We start from the raw sequence: 21,003 nt of genomic DNA, 5'->3' as shown, positions 1-21,003 counted from the left end.
GGGCAAATTAGACACAAATAGGAGGGTTATTGACATTGATAAGTGACATGTGTCGCATCGAGGGACAAGGAGATATGCATACGGAACTGATGCATGATGAACCAAGGAACCATCTTCGGCATTGTTAAGTAAAACGTCAGGACATTTCAGGGTTGCGGAAATAAAGTGGCCAACACTCATAAAAATTATTACATTCGGCACCTGTCTACGAGGAATGATGAAAGGGTAATAAAGTCTAATTCAAACTAAAACACAAAAACTAATAGGAAAGACGTTACTGTGGCAAAATGTATGCCATGAAATTCTGATAAGTGGCTTTTCCATAACATTGGACAAAGACAAGCAGACAAGGTTATTGGCTGTGTAAAAATTTGTAAGGGGATAATATATAAATAAAATAAATAAATAAAAATAGTTTTATTTCTGAATAAATTTGAATCAAATATTTTCAGAATGTTGAACTACATGTTGCCTACCACAGGATCGGGAACTAACCCGGCGAGAAGAACCGGCGTAAGAAACTCGCACGGGGCCACTTTTTAGTAAAAAAGTGGAAAATTTGTCTTTTAAAAAAATAAAATTTACAATGTAAATAACTTAATCTATACAATATGAATACACAATTGTAAGTCACATATAATAAATGTAGAAGCAGCCTTGCAAGCAGCCATCCTACTCCCAAGGTGTGCTATCGTTTAGGAAATCGTTGACCGTATAGTAGGCTTTGGCACACAAACGTTCTTTAATTACTTTTTTAAATTTATTAATTGATAGATTTTGAACGTTTTCCGGGATTTTATTGTAAAGGAGTACACATTGACCTTTAAAAGATTTACTTATTTTGCTAAGTCTGATCACTGGTATTTCCAGCTTGTGCCTATTTCTAGTGTTTCTACCGTGACTATCACTTTTAGTTTTAAATTTAGTTAAATTCTTTCTAACATACTCGTACAATACATTATCCAAAATGTATTGAGAAGCAACAGTTAGAATACCAATTTCTTTAAACTTTTCTCTCAGAGATTCAAAAGCTGACATTTTATAAATTGAGCGTATAGCTCGCTTCTGCAGCACAAAAATTGATAAAAGGATACCATAGGACATTCTACTGTGAAAATAACTAAAATAAACTAGTCTTGCCGTGTCTTCATCAGAAATTTCCCTAATTTTTCTGACTGCATATGCTGCAGAACTGAGCTTACCTGCAAGATTAGCAATATGAGGACCCCACTGTAATTTACTATCTAATGTAATGCCTAAGAATATAGTGGAGTCAACCAAATTCATTTTCTCATCATTTAATAGTAAATTTGGTTTTCTTAGAGTTTAAAAGTAAGTTATTAACATTAAACCAATGTACTATTTTTGAGAGAGCACTATTTACCTCGTCGTATACGAGTATATTATCTAGTACTTTCATCTATAAAAATTACGAATTTTTGCCATTTGTTTGCAATACAACTAAAAATTATTATTTTTTTATTCTTTATAAACACCTAGCTTATAAAAAATCTGATTTGACCCCCCCCCCCCTGGCCCAGAATCTCCGTAATTTGCGCCCCCCCCCTGGCCTAGAACCTGAGTAATTTGCCCCCCCCAAGAACCTAGGTACGCCCGTGCCTAGGATACTTTCTATCCCAGAAATATCGTGCGGGGAGCGTACATTTTCTGGGATATAAAGTATCCTATGTCCTTTTTTCTGTGAATGCCTGTGAATTCGTTGAGTTGTAGGCATCAACTAGTGTCTAGGTATAATAAATTGTCCACTAATATAAATTAGCTAATCTAAAATAAAACAAACTTCTAAAATACTTAAAGATTTATTTAAACTGAGCATTATAAGGCAGTTTCTGCCTCTATTACTTAAAATAAATGAGCAATTTAAGAGATCTTATAATGGAACATAGCTTACGAATACTAAAAGGAGATACCTTGGAAAGCATGCATATTTGTAAATTAAAATTACGCTAAAACTACAAAATTATTATTAAAATTAAGTAATTTTATCTTCTTTGATATTTGCCTCTATTTTACCTACTAAATCGCAATTAGTAAGGTTTAAGAAAAACATTTTTTATGGAAATCTAAATTAAAAAACAAGATTGTTATGACATGACAAAATCAATTAACATCAATACCTAATCTATAATTAATTTAACAAATTTAATAAGTACATAAATATCTACTAAAAATATTTACAAAAAAAAATTATTGAGCAAAAATAGGTGCATGGAAAATGTCCCCTTGGGATTCTTATAAAAATATTCAAAAATTAATTTGTTTTACAAACTCATGTTTTAAAAATTCATTGTACATTTATAAAAATATATTTTATTAAAAAGTTGTTGCCAGTTGCTAATTATATTTTTTACAAAATAACAATAAAATATTTTGTACGTTTATTATATTTAAAATAATACAATATAATTTTATTACACTTGGTTACATTGTATCTTTGGTCCAATAATAACTATGTGTTATACACTAACATTAGGAAGAACATGTTGTGTTGTCTGTAGTTAGACTACCTACTATAGTCCGGCCGTGAACAGAGAACTATTCGTTCATTGACCTATTACTGCTTGTTTGACGTCTGTAATATTTAAAAAATATATTTCGTTTAAGCGTTTATCGCGCCGAAACTGTACACTTTCCGGGACAAAAAGTATCCTATGTCCTTTCCCGGGACTCAAAGTATCCCAATACCAAACAGCAAAATCGGTTCAGCGCGGCGCGCGGCGGTTTGACACACTTTCGCATCTATAGGTAATATTATTATTGGTCTGGATAAGCTTTAGGATAATGATCGAGTTTTTCTCTAATCGACGACTGGATTTATAAAATCTTAAATAACAAAACATTACTTAATATCTTAAAGTCAGGGAAAGTCTTTTATTTTAACTTGTACCCACATTTTATTACCTATATATTCTAGTAGTTTTCTATATAAATCTATAAAAATAGAACATTGGTCTCGCGTCGATCAGCGTTACTAATATTTATAGCTATCTATTATAATTTATAACCTATAGGTACTTACTATTTTGTTACAACACAAATTTGAGCAAAAATTTAACAATTTTGAGCAATTCAATTATTAAATTGAGCAATTTATACCTATATGTTTCTACATATAGGTAAAGCCTGATTAAGTATTAAGAAGTTTCCAAAATATACAGATTAATTATTTTGTTCCTTGTCTGATGAGCCTCCACTCGATTGCTGAGCATGCAATTTTAGATTTTAGCAAACACGAATAACATCTTTTGCGATTTCTTCCGTTAATTGTAGAGATCATGATACCTATAATTGACGTGAAAAATCCGAAAAATAGAATTGATTATTATATTTACCAGACGAGTGCTGCCACATATAGAATCTGCACGGTTCCTATAGATTTTTATTATTGGTCAATTACTGCGTAAAAAAATTACAGAAATTATTTTAAACGAAACCTCTACATTTTCTGTAACCTTGGTACCGCAATTTTGTCCCGGATACACCTCAATGTGGCGAGTTTAGCTGGTGAACTTGGCACGAGCTGCTCCTCCACTCTTCTGATCGGCCTGGAGGGTGGTATGCAGGTGCGCGGCACGTTGATGTGGGGGTGGGACTTCACGTGTTTGCGAAGGGATGAAGGGTCGGTGTACCGCTTGCCACAACCGACAGCACCACATGCGTAGGGCCTCTGAAAGAATTAACTTAGTTTAGTTCTGCGTTTTGACATTTTTGTCCACTTCCTAAATACATCCATCCATCCATACATCCATCCATCCACTCTACTGGTGTCCATGCTTGGGATATAACAGGGGTCTTTAAAGACCTCAGAGTGAAAAAACATATCTGTAATACACAATACATGCACGCGAGTTCAGATAAGTCATAAGTGGCAATTATATCGAAATATAATTCCTTTTAGGAAGCTACCTGAAGCGCGGAGTTGCTACGATTAATTTAAATATAGTTTTTTCTCGTTTTCGCTAACGGGCTTTTAAAGACCCCACGCGGCCAACCGAGGGTTAAGAATAAGGGTATTATTAAAATTAGGGGACAGTCAAGTAAACGATGTTTGCTTGACTGCCCCCTAATTATAAATGATGTGGATGATACATAATCTGACTTCACACAATCAAGTTTTCTCTAAACTTTAGGCTGGTGTTTGCTGTTAATAACAGCAAAAGCTAAAAAATCCTGTAAAACTTCTATTAGAAAGCGTATTCTCCCTTAAAAGGTCGGCAACGCATCTGCAGCTCTTCTAATGTTGCGAATGTCCATGGGCGACGGCAGTTGCTTTCCATCAGGTGACCCGTTTGTTCGTTTGCCCCCTTATTGCATTAAAAAAAAAAAAACATGCTCTATGCAACCAGAAACACCAGCAGGTAAAGTATTTTCCCTGCTGGTGTTTCTGGTGAAAATTGTCTATCGTATAAGTATGAATTACTTACAGCATTAAAATGTGTCCTCTGATGCTTGGCTCTGTCTGAGGAGTTGGAGAAGGCTTTCCTACAATGCGGCGCTGGGCAGGCGTAGGGACGCTCGCCGGTGTGCGAGCGAACGTGGATTTTCAGGTTTTCTAGCCTGGAGAAGGCTTTACCGCAGCCGGGATGCTGAAAACATTTGAGGCTATTGCTGTGTTTTGTTTTCGGTCGAAAATCTTGCAACGGGTCTAAAGTTTTGTTACTTGATCAAGCTTTATGTTTGATTATGCGATTTATACAGTAGCTCGTACGTTTATAATGTGAATTAATTTGAATTGCAGAAGCGTCAACTTAGTTGCCGAAGTGAAGCTCGCTATGGTACTGTAGCTCTACCATGAGTTTAAAGCTATAGACAGTGTTTGTCGATACTCGATACCGACTACGTAAATATTTAGTTTTTTTTTTTAATGAAATAAGGGGGCAAACGAGCAAACGGGTCACCTGATGGAAAGTAACTTCCGTCGCCCATGGACACTCGCAGCATGAGAAGAGCTGCAGGTGCGTTGTCGGCCTTTTAAGAGGGAATAGGGTAATCTAAGGGGAGGGTACGGAAGGGAATAGGGTAGGGGATTGGGCCTCCGGTAAACTCACTCACTCGGCGAAACACAACGCAAGCGCTGTTTCACGCCGGTTTTCTGTGAGAACGTGGTATTTTTCCTGTCGAGCCGACCCATTCGTGCCGAAGCATGGCTCTCTCACGTAACAAGTTAGTATGGCGATTTTAGTTCCTTAAATAACCGCTAGAGGCACTGTAAAATTTGCCATACTAGAAATTTACGTAGTCGGTATCGAAAAACTCATGGTAGAGCTACTGACTATAGCAAGCTTTACTTCAGCAAGCTTCAATTAACAAATAATTTTCCCCATTAAATCCCATTATTGTTTGTTAAGTTAAGTTAGATCGATTACTTAATAGTTACAATACTCACATGACATCTATTAGGTTTGTGTCCAGAGTGAACTCTCATGTGGATCAGCAGCTTGTATCGCGCGTTGAACGGCCTTCGGCCTCTTGCACAATCTTTCCATAAACAACTGAACTCATCTCCTGTAGAAAAAAGAAAAAAATTGAAGATAAGAAAAAGTTCAGTGACACACCAAAAACGAACAAAAAAGTTAACGATTATCTTCAAAAGTTAAAAAAATAAACAAAGCTAATGGACGATTGTTCGAAAATCTAAATATTTATGTTACCTTTATAAGTGTTAACGTGGGCCCGCTCTATGTGCTCCACCAGGGTGTTCTGATTAGGATATCTTTCATAACACAGCTCCCATAAACATACCCTTTCACCTGAAACATAAACAATATGATTTATCGAGAACACGTCGAGAAAAAAGTCTTTTCTACGCTATTCAAAACATTAGATTTCTGTTTTAATGTATCTTAGAGTTAGAATTTTTATATTTTTTATTAAGAATACCTATCTTACCTTGCGTTTTATCCTTTTCAGGCTTCTTGTGTTGGAAATGAGTTCTTACATTGTCATTACTGCTTTCGTCTTTATCAAATTGCAAACCGAAGTCGTCCAAATTTATAAATAAATCGTCTTCATCGAAATTTTCAGAGTTATCATCGTAGTAACAATTGCTCTGAACGTCGCTTTCTATTGAATCGCATACTGATATTTTTCGTTCGTGTCTTTCAAAATTAAATTCTGTACAACTCGTTGGTGTGTCAGGTAGAATATAATTCTTTTCAGCGTCTAAATTGTACAGAATGTTGTTGGGATAGCTGTATTGCTCTATACTGCTCACAACGGGTGCATTATTTGTAGGAACTACTGTTGATTGTATTTGAAAGTCTTGCTGTACTGTGAATTCTTTATTATTGTAATTGCAATACCGCTTTGAAAACGCCGTTTCTATAGACGGCAGGCTTGCTTCGTTACTAGTTATTTTCAAAAAGTCTTCATTAAACTCAGGAGTTAGGCACGACTCGCCATCTTCCCTACACAATTCGTCTATTAGGGATTCGTCATCTATGTAATCTGGAGGTGATTCGAAGTTTGTGTCACTGTTATTTTTACCGTCGCATGAATCAGATTTGAAGCTGCTGTCGTCAAATTCTATACTATCTAAATCTAAAAGGACATCTTTGATATTCTGCTCGCTAATATTATATTCGACTACTTCGTTCGTGTTTTCTAAATCGTTTCTGACATTTTCTGTAGTATTCCAATTTTCAATGACCTCGAAATCGAAGCTTTCTTCCACGCCGTATTTGAAGCTGTCGGTTTTTGGTTTGGCTTTACAATTTTCTACTTCCAAATTGAATTGGGACATGTAGTACGCGTGTAGGTCGGTTACATCGTTTTTTTCTTGGAACAGCTCGGTGTCGTACGCCATGATATCATAGTCTGCCATGGCTACAAGTTCATTTGCCTATCAGAGTTCAGTAATCCCCGGGTTTAGGTGTAATTAATTGACATGTGGCCTGGTCGGTTCGCCGCATATGGTTTTGCTATTATTATAAAAATAAACTTTCTCCGGGCATCATCTCGCGTGGCTGTCGCATCTGCGAATTGAAATTTAATTACAATTGTTATTACACATTTTGCAACACGTGTTGTAAATATGGCTACCTTACTTCTAAGTGTTTTCTTTTAATCGACTTCAAAAAAAGGTGGTTATCAATTCGACGCGTATGTATGCAATATTTCCAGAACTTCCCAATTTTCGTATAATTAATATGTTCTCACATCAGCGTCTGACCAAATGTGCCGAATTTCAAAAGTGTATACAAGTATGTATGTATTTATGTATGTATTTAGGTATGTATATATAATATGTATGTATGTATGTTTTTATGTTTGTGTAATTGTGTTCGCATATATCTGGAACTACCATTCCGATTTCAGTTATTCTTTTTTGTTGTACATAGGTATTATTCAACTTAGTGCAGGTTTCATCAAAATCGGTTCACTGGTTTTGGAGAGTTTTAATTCTCAATTACGTACACTTTTGAAGTCGGTTTTATCTTTTTAAAATACAGTTATTATACCGTTATAGGACTTTAAGTCAAACAATTGAGCGTTGGTAAGTTGTTGACGCAATATCACAATATTATAGTTAAATGTTGTAATATTGTTTTATACGATTGAATTTAAGTAAATAAATTCTTATGATTCTCTAAAAAATAATTTCGGAGTTCAATAATACAATAAAATATATTAATATGTTAAAATTGTCATTAATTTTTATTTTATTTTCATAATACCTAAAAATACGTAGAATGCACATAGTACGTTACTATTATCGGAACTACAAATAAAATATAATATGATATATCGTTATTTATGTTTGTAGTTTGCGTCACGAATTATTTAATAATTTTTGTCATGTACATATAAAACATTAGATTTAAGTAAGTATAAAAAAAAAACAAAAAAAATATTGAAAATACACTAATATTAGACACGCGAAAATGTGTCTGTCCGATTGAAACTTAAGCTACTGAACCGTTTTAAATGAAATTCGGTACGGAGAGAAAAGTTTATCGCGGAAAATTTATTGTTCTCGCGCAATAAATAAATAGTCGTGTGACGAAGTTGCAGGCAATAAGTAATTGTATTATAATGGATACAAATGATAACAAAATACATTATCATTATTAAATTAAATTAAGTATATATTTAATCGATTCCTGGACTGATTTTTTAGTACTGTATCTTGACCAGTGCTAAAAGTTTCAAGTTGTGAACCAACACACAGGCACAGGCACAGGCACAATACAATAAATAAGGAATTTATATGACCATTGCCATCGTTATTATAAATGGTTATTCATTAGAGAAAACTCTAGGTTTTTAATATTTTATGCATCAACAAAATATAAAATTAAACAATTATTGCTTTCTAATTTAGAAACACTTCAAAATACTTACCGCCAAAAAAGTTGTCAAATTCACACCTCGATACGTCACAAAAATGGCGCGACGTCAAATTGACACTTTACTTATCCACTCACTAAGGACAGGTCCACACTGATTGGAACACCAATTGGGAATAACACGGGAGCTACTGGGATAGCAAAAACCTAAAACTACACATGTGCCTCTTACAATTTTAAATATCTCTACATAGCGCCGAGAAAACCACGTATAAACTTTATTGCCTCGTATTTAAGGTGGATTATGGCGTGGCTATCTTAGATTTCTACGCAGGACGCTGAAATCGTCCTTCTTTACAATCTTTTGGCGCCAATAATGCTCTAATAAGTAGTTTTTACGTCACCATATAACATTTCATTGAGTTTTTGCTATTCACACGCTTAATAGGTAAACATTTTCTTTCTAAATTGGACCTTTTTTGTGACTGAAACAGTGGTGTTGAAAGTTCACACGGGGGTTAATTTTTCAAGTAAAATTAATAATTGGCAGTTGTTTCTAATTAATCCTTTCTTATAAGATAATCCCCAAGGTTTATGTACCAGATATTCTTTATAACAATCATCTATTGATCACTTAATTTTAATACTTTCATTACCTAGATGTTTTATCATTTGGCTTTTTCAAAATAATATTCTTATCTCAATTATTATTACTAAGCAATATTTTTTAAATCAAATATTAAGTAAATAATTATCATCATGTTACATATTTAAATTTATTAGAGCATGATTTTGTCGAGTGAGAGGGCCTATGGTTTCACCACTTCCTGATAAGTGCCGGATAGGCTATCCACATTCCACAACTTATCTGAAAGGTACCGTACTCCATGGAGTATCTGTCAGATAAGTTGTCGATACCCTAAACCTTTTTTGTGTTCTAATATATACAATACTATTTAAAATTCTTCATTTGTTAAACCAAAATTTTATCCCTCAAATAGAAAAAATGTAGAGTAAAAAATATATTTTCAAATTTTCGAACATCATTTCTCCGCATCTTTATGTCAGTTTGACATGTGTCTTTTTTATTTCAGCCTCAGACGGCAATGAAATATTACCATTGGTTTTATTTAAATGTTCTACAGGTTTTTATTACCCTTTATGAGTAGATGTCTCTACTTTTTGCTGTCGTTTAGTCAAATAATATGAGCATAAGGGCATATTTATTTTACGATTATTACACTTTAAGAAAATCGTTATGAGCTTCTTAAATATTAGTTGGAAGGTAGTTACAGTTAGTAGTGTACCTTGTAGGTACGATTTCAAATATGAACTTTGATACTTGCGTGTAAAGTTCATTTTGTAAAACTTGAAATACCAACAGTGAACACTCTTTTGAAGCTATCTAGCTTGTTCGTATCGTGGGACCCTAGACGAGCAATATTATGGCGCAATATCTCGTATCCATAGCGTAATTATTGAACGTCTAGGGATGGGGATATTGAGCATCGCGCATCAATGTAATGGGCATTTTCCAAAAAAATTTCACATGTACTTTTTATATTTTTTTTCGTTAAAATAGGGTATTTTAAGAATATAAATTAAATAATTTTCAAATTCTTGGGCTAGTTTTTTCTCAATAAATTTTTAAAGTTTCGCTCTGATGTCATCGTCAGCGGCGTTATCTGAGCTGTTCAATTAACTTGAAGCGTGATATTGACAATATAATTGATCGTCTAGGGGCCGGCTAAGGCTAAGGCTTTTTTCTTCTAAATTCTAATACGTAAACGAGATATCAAAAAATGTTTTATCATATTCCTACTACTAAACTAATCACGCAGGAGCAGTTCAGTCTTAGACAGCTTTTTAGAGCCTAGCTGAAGCACCCCGGCCCCCGGGGATGTGGAACTGGCCGACGAGAAGTCGACCCACTAAAACCATCGGATTTTTCCATCACCCGTTGAAAGGAGAGTATCCCGGATCTGTCTAGCACAGGACACCCTCCATGACCGGCCGGTATAACTCATAAGTACTTCCACTAAAATAAGGGAACATTTCGGCAGATTTTTAGAATTCAATTCAATTCAATTCAATTCAATTCAATTCGTTTATTTGCTATAAAAGTGGTGAATACAGTAGGTGGTAATGGTTATTTTCTTAAGATCTAACACTTTTAGCTATGTATAAAATAGCATGCAAATATATATTTAAATTATAATCATGTACAAAAATATGTTTTACACTAAAAATATTCAAATCAATTTTATACATAAGTTATCAATCATCATTAATAATAGTAATAATTAAACATATTATCATAAAGTTATAATATAAGTAATTATAATCATACAAAATATATTTTACGCTAACAATACCTATTCAAATCAATTTTTACATACTTAGTAATAATTAAACATGTCATGAGAGTAATGAGAAATCTATATATTTATGTCAAGAAATTAAATAAAGTAAAAATGTCAATTAATTTAAAAACTATTGTCATAAAATAAAATAAGTTAATGTCAACTGTTTAAGAATTCCTTTACATCATAATAAGATTCATTTATTAGCATTCTTTTTAGTTCTCTAATAGACTGTTTTTTAGACAAGTGTTTTATGTGATCTGGTATTTTGTTATAAATCTTTACACACATTGTATATGCATTATTTAGAAAAAGAGTTGTTTTTGGTTTTTTATTTATAATTAATCTATTATAAATAAAAAACCAAACCTATATAATCTATTATAAATAAAGAACCTAGGTCCTAGGCAATGCCAGACCAAAGCTACCTCCGTTGTGGCCTTACAAGTCATAATCTAGATCCGTGACCCAAAAACACTGATGAGTGACGACTCATCAACAAAGTTGCTATCACTATATTTACATTAATATCTACTGTCATGTCCACGTGGAAAATTCTTACGTAACAGTCCACTGCGTCAGACTGCGTTGTTTCGTATTGGGCTGACCGCATACACGTTTTCCGAATTCGATTTCCTAATATGGAATATCGATATGCGATTCCGTGAGACTAGCGCAAACGGGCGTTTTCCTTCACGAGCGAACGCGCTGGCTCGCACTCGAAACGTATGTGCGAAATTCGTCCCGTTCGGTAAAAAGCGAACGCGAAACGAACGTCAGTTTTCGTATTTTCTACAGACTCCGTGCATTCGGATTTCCGAATACGGAAAAAGAATTCGGAAATCGAATAGGTACGGAATACCTCTGTATGTGGCCAGCCTTAATAAATGATTTTATCGTTAAGTAGAGTAGATAAGTAGATATTTTATTAAAGGATTTTAGTAGATATCAGGTAAGTAAGTATTATAATTTCAAAAGTGTTTGGAAAACGCTTTTCTGATTTTTTCAATCTAAAAATTGACTACAGAATGTATACTGCCATTGTATTTCAGGTGCGTGGTTTGTACAGTGTTCCCAAGGTGTATAGAAGTTTTCGAAATTTTTCGGCAACGGTCGTATTTCCAGAGCGACGGTAGACCATATTGCATTTTCTAATTGCATTGCGTTTAAGATACATGTATTAGTCAAAGTTCGTCGTGATATTCCTGTAGCTTTTGTAACACGGTCGTTATTCACGGCCATTCATGCGCATTATTAATTTTGGAGTACTGTACGTGAAATTGAAATATGGTCTCAGAAGAGGTGTAACATGGTGGCAAAAATGTTTTTATTTTCTGCCTTAATTTGGTAATACAAAAGTCTGTATTTAGGCTTAAATGCATAAATTGTCTTTGAAAATATAACATTAACATCTGTTACAGTATTGTTATTGAAAGGTTACTTATTTGTTTTCTGATCGTATCTTATTAATAATTACCATGCAACGTTATAATAAGAAAAGGAAGAAAATGAAAGTGCACTTATAGAAACAACAAGATGTGAGGTAACATTCACATTAGCTGGATCATGGATGATCGTCATAATTTTTGCCGATGCCAACATATAATTAGTGCAAATCGTTCAAAAACAGTATTATTATTTACTTAGTGCAATTCCTCCACTTATTACTTCGGTCAAAATGACTTTTCATGCAAACAAAATTAGCGACAACAAGAAATTCATTGATACTACACGGTAATGTTGCGTTTTGTAGCAGTTAAAATAAAGCTCCACCAAAGGACATACAGATAGCCAGACACTACCAAATTACGTGAACAAACATAACTTTCCTACTAATGGGCGTAGCCAGGCTTGGGCTCAGGGTGGGACAGCAGTCAACCTACCAAAGCGACGGGAGCGTTGCTGGTAAAGGAGAACTGTCAAAAATTACGTTTTTGTGTAATGGCAGCGTTCGTTCGCCACGTTCATTTAAAGCCTTGTCGAGCTGTACGGGTATTATGATTGTAGTTAGTTGATAATTTTTTTTTTGTTTAGTTAGGCACCTTATAGGTCAGAGCCAGGGTGGCGCAAGCGCCCCAGCTTGCCCCAGTGTGGCTACGCCCATATTCCTACTTGTTTCCATGGGTAGTTCATCTTATCATTTTCCTTCTAAAGAAAGGCTGTGTTGTCGTTCAACCATTGTAATGTTGCACTGCACTTCAGTATTTTGCTATACTCTCTTGCTTATGAAGAGATCCGCACTGCTTACATAATATTGTGTTAGGTACTTATAATGTTTTGTGCTTGTTGGTAAAGCCGCTTTTCCATAATACAGGACTTGATTACACATACCGAATAGAGTGGGGAGACGTTGCTTTCAGAAGTGCTCGGCCGAGGGCACTATCTGGCTCCTCGATATTTATAATCAGGCTATTCAATAAGAATGGGTCGATATAAAACATTGCATAAGTAGTACCTAATTGTCTTTATACACAAAGCCATATTTTAAGTAGCCGAAACTTTTTCGTTTTCGCTTCGTTATAGAATCGCCGATCAAAATGTATGGAATTGACATAAGACGAGTCGAACGTCAACGTCATATTAACGAACGCTTATGTCAATTTCATACACTTTCATCGGCGATTCTGTAACGAAGCGAAAACGAAAAGATTTTGGCACACCCCCAAGGTGTCTTTTAATAAGTAAGAGGGACTTGACAAAATTTAATTGATCTTCTTTATTAACCTGCCAGTGATTGTGAATGCAGCCGGTGACTATGTTGTGTTATCCGGACGCACTTGCGCGACACGTGTGCGCGTCGATATGATTTAATGGTTGCTGCTTAGCCGACAATTACATTTTATCATCTTACACTATGTACCCAGTTTACCCCTCAAGTGTAAAACAAATAATCGGCCAAGTGCGAGTTGGACTCACGCACGAAGGGTTCCGTACCATTATAGAGCAAAATTACGCCAAAAATTGTGTTTTTTGTATGGGAGCCCCCTTATTTTTTTATTTTATTTTAATATTATTATTAAATATTAAAGTACACATATTACTAAGGGATTTGAGAAAAATTCAAGTACCTACCTGTTGCCATTATTGATATAGAGCAAAAAAGGGCAAAATAATCACATTTCTTGTATGGCAGACCCCCTTAAAATATTATTTTTATTTTGTTTTTAGTATTTATTGTTATAGTGGCAACAGATATACATAATCTGTAAAAAAATCGGAAGTCTAGCTGTAGCGGTTCTTGAGTTACAGCCTGGAGACAGACAGACAGACGGACAGACATTGAAATCTCAGTAATAGGGCCCCATTTTGACCCTTTGGGTACGGAACCCTTAAAAAACGCCTCCGTAGTCCAGTGGTTTAGAGCGTGACTCTTGACTCCATGTTAAAACCAATATCCATATTTTACAAGTGACAAGTCGTTTGATTTGAGACTTCAGCATGAGTCATCGGGACGTCAGACTTTGATTGATTGATCCCTAATTTCCGGGACAAGTAATTAGTAATACAATTATTACTAGCATTACAAATAACAGCTTCCTAAAAGTAAAATTGGAAAGTGTGTTTTCTAGAAACTTGGAATTTTTTCATGACGGAAAGAATGTAAATTTGTATTTGCACGGTAAATTAGTTTAATTTAAACGTAGAAAAAAAAATCACGGTAAATTATTACTTAATTATAATATCATATACCCTGTCACTTCGTTTATTAGGATTCCGTACCCAAAGGGTAACAACGGGATCCTATTACTGAGACTTCGATGTCTGTCCGTCTGTCTGTCTGTCTCCAGGCTGTATCTCAAGAACCGCTATAGCTAGACTTCTGAAATTTTCACAGATTGTGTATATCTGTTGTCGCTAAGTGTAACAAAAAATACTGAAAACAAAATAAAGTTAATATTTAAGGGAGGCTCCCATACAACAAACGTGATTTTTTTGGCTTTTTTTGCTCGTAATCCATAATGGCAACAGATAGGCACTTCAAATATTCACAAAATATTTAATTATATTCGTACTTTAAAATTTAATAATAAAATTAAAATAAAATAAATAATTAAGATAAATATATCCCATACAAAAACACAATTTTTGGTCAATTTTTGCTCTATAACAGTACGGAACCCTTCGTGCGCGAGTCCGACTCGCACTTGGCCGATTTTTTTGATTTGTATTGATTACTAAAATTAAGGATAGCCACGAAAAGGTAGGAACATTAAAGTTTACTGTACTTTGATGTACCTTGATGGCTTCACACATAGTAGATATAAGGTAGGTAAACTAACTTACATTAACCTACGTTTTAATCAAAGCTTAAAACCAGAAGCGTTGTAGTTTCGCTTGCTTATAACCATAGCAGTTTCAGTTCTTTGAGAGTGGAAAAATATAGAGAAATGTTATTCAAAATATCAATAAAACAATAATAAGACTTTGAAAATATTTCTATTTCTATAACAGGAAAAGTTTAAAAGCTCATCTGTGATTATAATTTTTTTCGATACATAAATAACTAATAAGTCAGTGAATGATGAATGTGTGCTATGTATTGTCGTTTATCTGGAACGATATGACGTGAAATGCTTACACTTGTCGCTGCACTATGTTTCCCAAACTTTTTAAAAATAGGTACTTATACGAAATAATTATATAAATAAACACAAAATAAATTACGTAATAAAATATGCAGTTATTTAAGAACTATGGCGTTACTATCATTTATATTTATTTTCTATGATTGTTCATTTTAGCAGATCTAAAATGAACACTCATAGAAAATAAATGATTTATTTTCATAAGAATATAATATTAATGATACATATTATATAGGAAAAAAACTTTCAAACGAATGAATAGCTTGCAGCTTGCCGCAATGGGTTAATGTTAGAACATGAGAATTACCAAAATTCAGAGACAGAATTAATTTTCGTTGACATTAATGATTAATAATAAGTAATAATTATTAAGAGAAGTTATTTTTGAAATAGAAAATTTAGAATGCAATGTTATTACTTATTATATCTTATCTATATATTACGTGAGCCAAAAACTTTGTATCCCTTTTGACGAAAAACGGGGAAACGTAGGTGAATGAAATTTTGCACAGTTATAGTTTACATGGTGAAGGAGTGCATCGAATATTATTTTGAAATTATGCTTTTATCCATAAGTCTATGCTTTTATCATACATTTTTTAACAAATAAAACATTACACACACTACAACACACACACCAGGAAAAATGACAGATTTTTTAGTGACAAGCCTATACATACGAATTATACTCTTTTATTTATGGTTGAAGTCTGTTGACAACAAGGTAACAAATTGAAAATGGATTATAGTTTTTTTTTATTGAATTCTAGCTACTATTAGACAATGCTTACACGGCCAGTCTGAGATCAGCTGAGTCCCAAAGACAAGAGTTGAGAAAAATATGATAAATAAATATTTTTTTACAAAATATAGGTAGTAGTCCTAATGTTGTTGAAACTAAGGTCGAATTTCGACCATTGGGCTATCTCTAGTATCTTTAAACGAGCAATTCTTGTATATAAGTATAAAATTGCAATCTCGGAATCGGCTCCAACGATTTTCATGAAATTTAGTATATAGGGGGTTTCGGGGGCGATAAATCGATCTAGCTAGGAATCGTTTTTAGAAAATGTCATTTTATTCGTGTTTTATCAAATACCAAGCAAAGCTCGGTCAAATAGCTAGTAGGTACTTATATGAAATAATATACTTAAACAATATAAATAACATAATAAAAATTATTATATTATATTAAGAACTATGGCGTTAGAATAATTCATATTTATTTATCATTTATTTTCATAAGAATATAATATTAATGATACATATTTTATAGAAAAAAACTTTCAAACGAATGAATAGCTTGCAGCTTGCCGCAATGGGTTAATGTTAGGACATGAAAATTACCAAAATTCAGAGACAGAATTAATTGTCGTTGACAATAATGATTACCTAATAATAATAATAATTATTATCAAGAGAAGTTATTTTTGAAATAGAAAATTTAGAATGCAATGTTATATTTATAATACATGATCACGCAACGCTTATCATGTTTTAGCAAATAGCAAATGCAAAAAATATTGATATTTGGCATAATAAAATCATTTTCATAACAATTTTGTAGAAATTTTCGCGCAAGCTGACAAAAACACAGTAAAACAGTGATGATGTAACAGCACATTTTAAAATAGTCAAGATTAAAAGTTTGAAAATCACTGATCATCGCGGTGGTACACAGAATTAACACACTCTTGTTCCATAGAAGCTAAATCTTCGGGTCGCAACTCGCAATGCAAGTAAAAAAAATTAAGACCTATTTTTTTTATATTTATATTTGAAAAAATCGTTATTTATTAATGTTACCTTAAATATGATATCCCTATTTTTTTTATTTATAAGTTTTTGAGTCAAAACAAATAAAATTTAGGACATACCATCGAGACCTATTTTGTCGTTTTACAATCAACAAGGTAGAATATAAGTATCAATAAATATGATAAAAGTATTCGTTTTGACGCCTCCGTGGTCCAGTGGTTAACAGCGTGGCTCTTGACTCGGAGGTCGTGGGTTCGATTCCTGCGTTGGAAACATGTTATTTCCAAGTTTGGATAGGACAATGCAGGCTGATCACGTCCTGATTGTCTGACAAGTAAGATGATCCATGCGTTGGATGGGCATGTAAAAAGTCGATCCTGCGCCTGATCTCTCGCCAGTCGTGTCGGTCTTCCGTCCCACTGGGTTATGAGAGTAAAGGAATAAAGAGTGCTCTCGTGTACTGCGCACACACTTATAGGCACTATAAAATTACTCCGCGTACATGGCCTGGTTTCAATGAAGCCACCGTCATCGAACCGGTGTGGGGGGTATTAAATTCGTTTTGACTTTTGAATAAAGTCGGAACCAGTGCTTGCGGATCTGTCCAGACTGTCTTCAAATTACTGTTTTATTCTTGAGAGTTTCGAACGAAAAAAATTTTTAAATGATAAAACAAAAGCGGGCCGCAAGTTGGTCATCTCTGGTATCGATATAGGCGCACGCGCAGATGTGTAGCACAGAAATAAATATAATGTTAGAGTAATTGTGCCGCACGACCCACACTGCACATGGAAAAAATATTGTATAAATAAACTTTCTTTGAAAGCTAGATGTTTGTTTTTTATGTTATCGCGTTTTGAAGTGCCTCGTGATACAGCACATGTGTTTAAACTTAATTAATCTGTATTAATAGATAAAAATGCTAAACTAGGTGATACAGGCTCCGCTGCTATTTTGAGATGACACAGTTTTTCGCGAGCATTTTTGCGCTTTTGCTTCTTTTTGGCTTTTGGTTTTTGGTTTGGTTGGGCTTATTATCTGAAATAGTCGGAAGGTAATTTAAATAACGAAAGTAGGCTATATGAAAATAGAGACTTGAATTTAAAAATATAAGTGGAGTAGCAATAGTAAATAACTAGGAAGATAAATTGTCGCCAATGCCTACCTGAATAATTATTTAACAAAATATTTAACATTTAAACTGAGTTAGTGATAAAATACTTGCTTATTATATTGTATGAGTACACAAAATTGCAATTACTAAAATTAAAATGCACTAATGGCAGAGGACCTCCACCACCTCTCAAAGAAATCAATCAATGATATTAAAGACTGAAAAAATAAAAAATAGAAAATAAAAAGAGAAAGATGCAGATTAGTCGAGTTTGGGGACAACACAGCTGCGAAAATTCGCAATGTCCTTTTCTTTAATTTTACCGCTTTCCCTAGTAAAATTCGAATGCACCATCCTCCAGCCTCAAATTTTTACCACTCAACAGACTATCATCTAACAAATAAACAGATTATAAAAACCTCACTCCCACGTGTTCCACAAAACCTAATCACAGACACATGTCGTTATTTCTATTTAAAAAAATAAAATATCGTTTGGGAATAGTAAATTAACCCCTAACTTTCCATTTCGAATCGAAATGACACTTTTAGTGAAAAAATTTAACCCGCTCGGGGACATGTGCTCGAAAAAAGTATTTTTTTTCGAACATCAGAGTTCAGTAACCAGATCGGGATTAAAAAAGCAGTTATTTTAGATTTTTTGTCGGTTCAGTGGTTCTGTAGTTGCGTACGATATGATTGAGGGGCCACATGTCAAAGTATAGGGATGTGACGATATCGATAAAATCCATCGTTACATCATAGCACATTATCGATTGTTAGATTGTTAGCCTAACGCTACTAGTGTTTTACTCGCAAACTTCAGCTTACACAGTACAAGCGCCATAACGACGTTTTCGCACGCAAATGAAATGCCTATTCACATGTAAGGAAAAGTACTTACAGGTCAATTAGCGAGTTTGTACGTGTTTCGTCACCGGTCTTTTATAATACTCTATCAAAATCCTAAAGAATTATACAATTTTTATAGGGTTCCAAAATACTGATTACATTTTTTATTTCTCCTGTATTAGAAATATTACTAATTTCTACAAACAGTTGTAATGCAAAGTATATTTTATGTTTTTTTTTAGCTGAATTATACTACATTGACTCTACATTTACTTTTGTTTGAGATTTTCACAAGTTCATGGAAGCTTAGGTATTTTTATCTACCTATCTAATAATTAATAATCCATTAAAATATAAAAGTGATATTAATAATAAAAATCCTGCTGATATCGATACCCAACTTACCCATCCCTACCGCGCACTTGTTCGTGACATTACTCAAACTAGCGCTTCAAAGCGCGACGCGATGTATTGATGGAACAAATGAAAAAATAATCACTCCTTATTTGTTTATTGATTATTTTGTCGATAGATTTGAATATAACAAAGAGATTCTTGGTATTTGTCATTTTGCTTCTTTTAAAAAGTCTATAACTGCTGGCTGCTGCTCTTATAAATTATTAGGTACAGAAATATTGATATAGAGATCTCTTAAACTGTTTCAGGATGTTAGGAAAGTCAAGAAAAATTTATAATTGACAATGCAGCGACTTTCACTTTGCAGGCATAGTATGTACGACGTACCCACGTAAAGTCAAGTTTTTCACAAACAGAAACATAGCGGAAATCGAACCGAGAAAAGCCGTAGATATTACTCATAAAAAGAAATTTGGAGAATTAAGAAGAGTTTATTACAGTACTCAGAAGCATAACATTTACTACTTATTGTTATGTGGTAGAGCTATATTATAAGTATTCGGCAAGAATAGGCCGGCTGAAAACTACATTCTGAGTACTAAATCTTATCTAAGCACTATGACGAACCACCAAAATATTTTGCTAAAAAAGATGATGCGTTTTATGCACATAACAGGATATGAGTAGTCAACAGACAGACAAATGAGTAGTAGAAATCATCTGATAGTATTAATCACCCTGGGACGGGTGTTAAGCAAATGTTTCTGAATCATACTGTAGCGAGAATTTCCGAAATGTTTCTCTGAATTAAATTAGATGTTAATTTAAAATACGCCCAATGCCTAGGTACTGCCTACGTCTAGCAATGTGTAGATAATATCTTTTAAAAAATGATTTATGTAATAATCACACTAATCACAAGATATTTTGTAATCGGAAACCTTTTTTGTGTACCGTCACCAATAAAAGTGCTTTTTAAGATCTTATCAGCATGCTGATGCAAACAAAATCTTTGTACTGTGTGTTTTAAAGACAGGCATTTAAATAAGTATATAAATATTTTCGATATACCCTTATTTTCGTCTTTCCCATCACTACTAAAAATACTTTCTAGTGCGGTTCAGGTCGATATCGACCCGCCAATTTCCCTGGCTTATTTCTCATTTCCTGTTTGGCAGATCGCGGGGCGAATCAAATCTAAAGAAGTTGGGTTCAAGCCTCGAGATTATTCCAACAGTTCAAAATCTATACCTACACCTACATTATGTTTTCGCAAAGTTATAGTAATTTAATCTAACCTTGTGCTGGTGGGTCGATAAAGGCCTACCACACACTGGCGGAAAAATCATTGTGGGTACACTTTGACCCGCCGCCGCACCAGATGAAGGTTTAAGATTTTACTTACCGCAGTGAAGGTGTTAAGGGATGTAAAATAAATATATCGATATTATACTTGTAATGCTTTATTACAACACTAATTAGGTATAATTTACAATTGATAAATGTACTGCCCGCTTACATCACTGAGGCAGAATCTCTAGCACTAAATATTTCGTTATACATAGGCAACAAAATTGGCCAAAAAATATGAAACCGTTGGTTTTACAGCGAATGTTGAAAATGTATGGAATAAACAAAAAAAAATATGAAGTTTAGTCGTTGTAC

At 33.9% G+C, this 21,003-nt stretch overlaps 1 protein-coding gene across 1 annotated transcript; it reads right to left on the bottom strand.

Annotated features, from left to right (window-relative positions):
• Positions 1-3,429: 3,429 nt before the first annotated feature.
• Positions 3,430-6,886, bottom strand: LOC121736612 (transcriptional activator cubitus interruptus-like). Its single transcript, XM_042127922.1, has 5 exons — positions 5,911-6,886; positions 5,673-5,771; positions 5,408-5,526; positions 4,446-4,607; positions 3,430-3,688 (listed from the first exon to the last, which is right to left on the bottom strand). Exons 1-5 carry the CDS (start codon positions 6,842-6,844, stop codon positions 3,458-3,460), a joined length of 1,545 nt encoding a protein of 514 aa, XP_041983856.1. The 5' UTR covers positions 6,845-6,886; the 3' UTR covers positions 3,430-3,457.
• Between the last annotated feature and the right edge of the window lie 14,117 nt (positions 6,887-21,003).

The sequence above is a fragment of the Aricia agestis genome, chromosome 19 (genome assembly GCF_905147365.1).
Source record: "Aricia agestis chromosome 19, ilAriAges1.1, whole genome shotgun sequence".
NCBI classification, from domain to species: domain Eukaryota; kingdom Metazoa; phylum Arthropoda; class Insecta; order Lepidoptera; family Lycaenidae; genus Aricia; species Aricia agestis.
The sequence above is the reverse complement of the archived record's forward strand: the minus strand, read 5'-3'. Positions and strand labels throughout refer to the sequence as shown.